Source organism: Chlamydomonas reinhardtii, chromosome 14 (assembly GCF_000002595.2).
Source record: "Chlamydomonas reinhardtii strain CC-503 cw92 mt+ chromosome 14, whole genome shotgun sequence".
Classification (NCBI taxonomy): domain Eukaryota; kingdom Viridiplantae; phylum Chlorophyta; class Chlorophyceae; order Chlamydomonadales; family Chlamydomonadaceae; genus Chlamydomonas; species Chlamydomonas reinhardtii.
The window spans coordinates 2,811,605-2,819,104 of NC_057017.1; the positions used below are offsets into that span (position 1 = coordinate 2,811,605).

A 7,500-nucleotide genomic window follows, 5' to 3' on the forward strand; every position below is an offset into this window, starting at 1 on the left:
GGGCACCGCACGTTACTTGCCGGTCCGCAGGCACGACAAGGGTGTTCAGATGGATAATAGCTGCAAGCGTGACAGTGTTAGTTCACGCACCAGCCCAGACTTAACGGGGCGAGGGACACTCACCCATAGCCGTGGGCAGGCATTTTCCTTTTTTCCTTCCCCCCTGGTCCCTGGTCCGTGGAAGATGCAAGCCCCTGCTGTGTGACACCGCCTGCCAATGAGCACGCCTGACCGCTGCGGGGATGCCACGGTAATACTTGCAGTTTGACCCTGCTTGCTTTTTTTTGAGCCGCCACGCCAGGTCACTTTTAGGGGGATTTCGACCCTTCAATGCCGCGCGCTTTTGATTTTGGGGGCGCTTTGGTCACCCGAGGTAGATAAAATTTATGCTGCCCCCCGAACATACTGGAGGGTCCCGCACCCCCAAACGGGCTACAACTCGCGGTGCTGGCGTGGACCATGGAAAGCGCGCGGTGCAACGGTGAACCTAGGTTCAAGTTCAGGTTGCTCTCGATGCATGAGTCATTTTTTTGTTGAAAGTTATGTATTGAACCAGGTGCCCCCCCCCCCCCCCCCAGTTGGAAACCGCGGGCCGCAATCGGCAGCATTCAGCCATCTCAGCCAGGCTCAGCCACCGCAAAAGTCGGTTGTAACAGGAAGCTTGAACGTTGGTGAAAGATGCTATGCCAAATGCTGCACCCTGAAACGGTGCCAGAAGAAAACGCGTCGGGCTGTGCACGTGGGCCAACTCCGCACCTTGCTCCGCAGTGGCCGTTGGTGCCTTCCCCTGCGACCCTTTCCCCGACTTGCCCCCCACCCCCCGCTGCTGGTGACCCAACGTCTTTTGCCGGTCAAACATGCAAGGCTTGCCACAGCCAATTTCTGGCCCATAGGTTGCGATATTACAAAGAAGGGACAATCCGACCAAGCAAGGGTGCCCATGCACCCAGGTCAAGAGGGACCATCTCCGGCCCGAAAGGAAACCACCCTCCCCCCAGTTGGCTACCGACCTTCCACAACCGTGCAACAGGTCTTCGCGTAAAGCGTGTCTCGGCAGCTGCACAGCGAGTCGAAGCTAAGCCCAAGCCCATAGGCATCGCGGCTGTCCTTTTGGACCTGCGGTCGACCGTTGACGACGGCGTAAGCATGCCGTGCATGAGCATCGAGGGCTGGTACTTCCCTTGACGCATGTTACGGTACCCCCGCTGCACTCGCCCATCGACCGGTGCCCTAAACACAAATGCAGGACTTGTGACTTGTGAGCTACACATTCCTTCGAGGATACTCAGACCTGCCCCCACTTGTCACATGCGCCCCACTAGCACCTCCTGCACTACCGTCCATGTATGACACCAAAGGCTTCTGCAAGTCACCAACCGAACAGCGGCCTAAACTCCTGCTAAACTGAACAAATGACAGCAGTCCAAACCCACCCTCGACCACACACCCTCACATCCGGGGCTGCACTCTGCTGCCTGGATACGGTAGGTTATGCCTTTTCTGCTGGCCTCCACGCTTGCCCCTTTGACTTGGATCGTACACACTGACATCCTGCCGTACTGTACATGAGAAATCGCCTAATCATGCCTAATACGTCACACAAGCCGCCGACCACCGATGCCCTCACATGCATCCTGCTGCGTCGTGCATGGCTTATTGCTGCCTGTCCTGCTTGCTTGCCACACCCCTGCTCCTGGGCTTGATACGTCACACCAACCCGGAACACCGACTGCTCCAACCGAAATCAGCGCCACGCGCGTGCATGTTCAGATGGTCCCTTGTGGGACTGTTGCATTCATGCATGCTTGCGTCCGGCGTGTCTCGTATGTGGACACATATTGCTTAGCCACGTAGGACTAATGTGCAGCACGTAGGTGCGCATAGGTGTATAACATTGCACCTACCGCCCAATTGTCATCCCATTATTGCTCTATACACATAACTGGTGGTCATGCATGGTAGGAGACACGGTAGGGGACATGGGCCCACCACCAAACCTCCTCCATCTCGCAGTTAGTCACCTGCTACCAGGAGCCCGAATCAATAAATCCTAAATCTCCCCGAATCTGTCCGGTCTGGTTAGTTGCCGCACCTGTCGCTTGTCAGTGCTCTGCGCGCTCGTCCATCTTACTTTCCCTGCTGCCGTGTGCCCGGCCCAGCCGCCGCCGCCGCAGCCATCCCTGCGCACTCCTTGTCGCGGCCCTGCCTCCAGTCCGCCAGCTGGCAAGCGCCACAGCAGTACGTCAGCTGCTGGCACCGGGAGCAGGTCTTGCCGCCGCCGGGCGCAATCAGCGCATCCGGCCCGTCCAGCCCGCTGCACCTCCGGTGCGCGCACAGCCACGTCAGCGAGCTCCTGCCGCCCTCGCTCCCGCCTGCGCCGCAGCTGCCACCCCTGCTGCCGCTGCTCATGCCGCCCTCGCTCCCGCCTCTGCCGCCGTTGCCACCCCTGCCGCTGCCGCTGCTGCTGCTGCTGCCGCTGCTGCTGCTGCTGCTGGCTCCCGCACTGCTGCAATCGCTGCCACTGCCTCCACCGCCCAGCGCCAGGACTGCGGAGGCGCCGCTGCCGCTATCGCCGCCGCTACCGCCGCTACCGCCGCCACTGCCGCTGCCACTGCCGCTGCCACTGCCGCTTCCACGGCCGTTGCTACCATGGCCGCCACCGCCACCGCCGCCGATACGTGTGTCCGGCAGCACAATGCCCAAGGCCTGCAGTCGCGCCTGCACCTCCGCCGGCGACAGCAGCCAGCGCTGGCCGCCGATTAGCCGCTGCATCCAGGCGCTTCCCCGCACAGCCGCCGCCAAATCCGCCACTGCCGGGGCCAATGCCTCTAACGCGGCCGTGATTGCAGCACTCAATGCCGCGCTTGCGTCGATGTGGGACTCGAGGCCCGCGCCTAATAAGGGCTGCGCCAGGTGCTGCAGCGCTGCCGCCTTCAAGTCAGCAAGGAAGTTCGTTAACTCCGGCATGCAGTTCCAATCCGCCGCAATCATTAGCAACTGCACCAAGCAATCCATATGAAAACCCAGATCTGCGCCCACGCCGCCACCGCTGCTGCCTCCGCTGCTGCCGTCGCTGCTGCCACCGCTACTGGCCGCCGCGGACATTCGTGCGTCTGTGCCACTGCCCCTCTCCCCTGCTGCCGCCTCCCCTTCCACTTCCCTGGCAAACGCACGTGCCTGATCGAGCACCCAAAACACTACCATGTGTGGGCGGGTGCAGGCGACGGCCGCGAGCAGCTCCAGCGCCAGTGGCTGAAGCGCGGCGTCTGCCGAGCCGCACTGGCCTGCTGCATCAACGCCTTGACCCGTGCTGTCGCTGTCACTCTCACTGTTGTCGAGGGCACGTGCGGTGTAGGCAACCAGCTCGTTCAGCATCCACTCCAGCAACCAAGTTGCCACGCCGTCGGATTCCCAGAGCGGACGCAAGTAGCTCCGCCAAGAGGCACGCGCATGCAACCGCCGTGCACCCTCTGTCTCCGCCGCCGCTTCCACCAGCCCCGATGCCGCCGTCCCCGCCGCCCCCGCCACCCCTGCTGCTGCCGATCCGGCCTCGCGCGCAGGTGCCGCCTGGTTAGACTGCACGCCCGACACGGCATCCGCTCCTGCACCTGCGCCATCGGGCCCCGACAGCAGCAGCGCCTGCGCCGCCATCACCCGCGTCAGCATCTGTGCGACCAGCGGCAGCAGTTGCGGCGGCCGCCACTGCATCACCCCGCCCGGCACGGGGAGGCGGGCTTCTTGCGTACCGCCTTCCTGCATGCCAATGTCGTGGTCAGCCTGACTCCGCAACTCCGCCGCCGCCACAGCCACTGACAGCAGCGGCGGCAGCCAAAGCTGCAGCGCAAAGCTGGTCATCAGGTCAAGCTGCGCCGCCGCCGCCGAGCCGGCCGGCGGCGCGCCGCCAGCCGCCGCCAGCCATCCCAGCGGCATAAGCGCCGGGGTCCAGGATTCCAGTGCGTCATTGAACCACAAGGGTTCGCCTGGCGCGACAGCAGCTGACAGCGACCGCACTGCTGCAGGCCCTGCTGCTGTCGCCTGCTGCTGCCGCTGCTGACACCGCCGCCACTGAAATGGGTCGCGCACGTCAACGCACTGCTCCAGCATCGCGGCTAGGTAGCAACCCAGCGCCAGGCTTGGCCCGCCTGCCCCCCACTGCCGCGCCAGGCACAGCAACCCGCCTTCTGACACCTGCCTCATCCCCGGCATGTTATGGGCATGGAAGAAGCGGGACGCGGAGCCCAGCGTCGCCACCAGGCCCACCGCCTCCGCCGGCGAAGCGTGCGCCAGCAGCGCCGGCCACACGCCGGAGTAGCGAAGCATCAGATTGACAGCCGACAGTGACGTAGCAGCGCAAGGCGAGTCAGAGCCCGGATCCCGCAGTGTCTTCTCGTTGCGCAGGAGCCGCTGCAACACCGGCAGTAGCCCCGCATCCAGTGCGCAGCGCAGGCTGTAGCTGCAGCCACCCGGCGCCGCTGCTGCGTCGCCGCCAGCAGCGCAGGACAGCATTGAGCCATCCGGCCCCGCCAGCAGCAGCCGCAGCAGCGACCCGACAGCGGCAAGATCAGTGCGGTCCAGTTGCGGAAGCACAGCCACCACCACCCGCCACACCGCGGGAAGCCGCGCCGCCGCCTGGCGCGGCCGCAGCTCGGTCAGCAGCCGCATCAGCATCACGGCGATCATTTCTTGGTCAGCCCGGGGAAGGGAGCACTGCATGAACGCCGGCCACATCGCGAGCATTGTGTCCAACGCGACTGTGGTGGCTGCGGCGGCGGCTGCGGCGGGAGCCCTTCACCGTGCACCGCCTGCGGGGCAGCAGGCGCGGCGCACGGGCCGGCCGGCCGGCTACCGTGGGGCGGGTGCGCGGTGGGCAGCACGCAGGGCCCGCTGGCGGTGAGCTGCCAAATCGACGCGGCGATATGGGCGGTCACCCAAGACAGGTCTAGCTTCTCGCCCTGGGAGCTGTGTGCTGAAAGTACCAGAGGCCGCGCAAGCGCCGGCGGCAGCCAGCGCGCTGCCGGTGCCAGTGGCGGCTGCTGCACGGCTGCGGCGCGCGCGCCACTGCCGCCCGCACTTCCTCCCGCCGGGGTCGCGACCGCAGGCGTCCGCACCCCTTGCACCCCTGGCTTCACCGACGGCTCCTCGGCAACGCCGGGCCGCGCTGCCTCCAGCACCCAAGCCAAGCAGAGCTGCACCCCGCGCCCGCTGAGCACCCGCCGCAACTGCGCGGCGACCTGCAGCGATCCCGCCTGCGGCCTGAGAGCCTGCAACACCCCCGGGTGCGGGTGGGGCGGCCACATCTCGCTGCCGAGCCCGCAGTGGTCCACTAGCATTGCAGCCGCGACCATCATCCGGATCACCGCATTGTTGACCCGTTCCCAGCACTTGGCCGCCTGCTGGTCCCGCAGCGATGTGGGTTGAGCTCGATCGCCGCTTGCGACACCGCGGGCGGGCTCCGCAGCAGCGTATGAAGCGGCCCCGGCTGCAGCAGTCCCGCCGGCGGGCGGCGATGGCAGCGGCGCAGGGGCGCATGCGGTCGCAAGGGTCACCAGGGCCGCCGCCGCGTGCTCCAGCAGCTGACTGCGCTCCAGCGCCGCGCACAGTTGCGCGTGCATGCCGGCGGCATGTTCATGCGCGGTCCAGTGCGCCATCATCTGCAGCAATCCGCAGGCCTGCTTCACCCAGCGGCTGAATACATCACGCTGATACCCATCCTCGTCATGCTCAGCAGCTGCTGCCGACGCCGGCGCCGAAATCGGTGTTGCTGCCGCCGGGGCGCAGCGGGCGCGGAACCAGGCTATAATACGGGCGTAGCAATCCAACAGCCCCGCGTCTAGCAGCGCGCGGGCGACGCGAGAGGCAAATTGCGAGCCATGGACTGGAAGCGCGCCAAAGAGTTCCACAGTCGACGTAGCCAGGTTGCATAGATCTGGCCTGCATGCGATGTTTCGCTCATCAAGCGCGTACACGGCCCACAGGTGCGTAGACACCAGCGCCTCGATGGTCTTGTCCTGGATGTGAAGCTGGTTATTCAGAAATGCGAGGACAGCTGCACGCATCTGGTCCAGCGCGCTATCTTCGACTGTAATGCTGGGATTCGCTGTTGACAGCTTCCGCAGCAACCTCCGAAGCGAGGCATCGGTCATGCCAACACCTTGTGGCGGCATGTCGCCCTAGAGCAAAACTATAGCTTATTAGGTGTCTAGTATTTTTTGTATTTCCGCCAGTTTGCCGGCGCGCGCTAATTGACCCGTCATCTGCTTGCATCTGTCTGTTTGAACTTGTGGGCCGGCGCGTAGAATTGGTGTCAAGACGAGCAGAAAAACTTCTTGGCTTTGCTCGTGGTATTGAGTTGGCTAAGGCAAACTTCAGCAGTCCTCGTTTCCCCCCCCCCCCCCCCCCCCAATCGGCCCCATCAAAAACGTGCCTGCGACTCGCCACACCGGCCACACCGGCAGAGAACGTGCACCGGCCTGCACCAGAACCATTACCGACCCCTTTGCGGCGTGCGTACAACCTACAACTTGCCCGCGCATCCAGCATCAACCGTACCTACGCCCTCCTGCCTCGTATCAGTCCAACTACGCCCCCAGCAATATTAGTCCGACGCATCAATAAAGCGCGCTGCCATTTCCTCCACAGCAGTCGTCCTCCATGGTCAGCACGTCTATGTGTCATTGACCGAAGTTGCTTTGGAAAGGCGAATGCGCACGGTGTCAGAAGAGAGTGTCATAGCTGTAGGTGGGTTGCAGTGCGCGTGTGCGTGCGTGTGTTGTAAAGCGAAACGAAGGCCCGCCCAGTGTGCATGTGTGTGTGTGTGCCCCTTGCCCTCTGCACACTCCACAGCGCCACCCGCGTGTCCCCTCACGGCGCCGGACCCACAGTCCAGTCGTCCTCGGCCGCCTGCTGGGAGGGAAGGGGAAGGGGCGGGGGGGGGGGGGGGGAAGGGGTAGCCGTTCATGGAGGGAAGGGCGGGGGGGAGGAGGGGTCAGCCGTTTATGGAGAGAACGAGAACGGAGTGATCACATCACAGGCATGAAGCGGGAGCACAGCCGAGCCGTCTGCCACGACCGACACGGCGGCACGCTCAGCCAATGTTATTTAGTTAATGCGTTCCAGGGCCCGAGGGCCTGCCTGCCTGGGGAGTCCGGGGCGGGGTCAGCGCCTTGGCGGAACAGGCAAGCACAGGGGCGGGCGTGCACCAGCGCCAAGCAAGGTAGGTAGCGGATTCGCCTCCCCTCCACCCCGTGCAAAGCATTCCCTACCTACCTACCTTGCCCCTGCTCTAACCCAAAACTGGCAATACCGCTACCGTATTAGCAGCTTAGCATTAGATCGCTCGGTACTACGGTGCTGCTCATGTCGCCCACCGTTTGATCGGCGCCGATGACGTCACTGGGAACCATCTGCGGCAGAAGCGACCGCACGCCGCCGCCGCCCTCGTCGACGCCCTCGCCGCCGCCGCGGCGCTCGCCAGCGACCGCCGCCTTGGCGACGCCCACC

At 64.5% G+C, this 7,500-nt stretch overlaps 2 protein-coding genes across 2 annotated transcripts in view; both read right to left on the minus strand.

Moving 5' to 3' along the window:
• Positions 1 to 890: 890 nt before the first annotated feature.
• CHLRE_14g627411v5 (uncharacterized protein) lies at positions 891 to 6,324 on the minus strand. Its single transcript, XM_043070306.1, has 3 exons — positions 4,929 to 6,324; positions 3,197 to 4,707; positions 891 to 3,088 (listed from the first exon to the last, which is right to left on the minus strand). Exons 1-3 carry the CDS (start codon positions 6,162 to 6,164, stop codon positions 2,128 to 2,130), a joined length of 3,708 nt encoding a protein of 1,235 aa, XP_042916979.1. The 5' UTR covers positions 6,165 to 6,324; the 3' UTR covers positions 891 to 2,127.
• Positions 6,325 to 6,398: 74 nt separating this feature from the next.
• CHLRE_14g627422v5 (uncharacterized protein) overlaps positions 6,399 to 7,500 on the minus strand; it is a 5,236-nt gene continuing 4,134 nt past the window's right edge. The window contains exons 10-11 of the mRNA XM_043070307.1: positions 7,271 to 7,500; positions 6,399 to 6,732 (exon numbers count right to left, since the gene is read on the minus strand). The exon at positions 7,271 to 7,500 is cut by the window's right edge and continues 131 nt beyond it. Of these exons, the coding sequence (XP_042916980.1) occupies positions 7,314 to 7,500 (187 nt within the window). The 3' untranslated portion in view covers positions 6,399 to 6,732; positions 7,271 to 7,313. The remainder of the gene's footprint in view (positions 6,733 to 7,270) is intronic.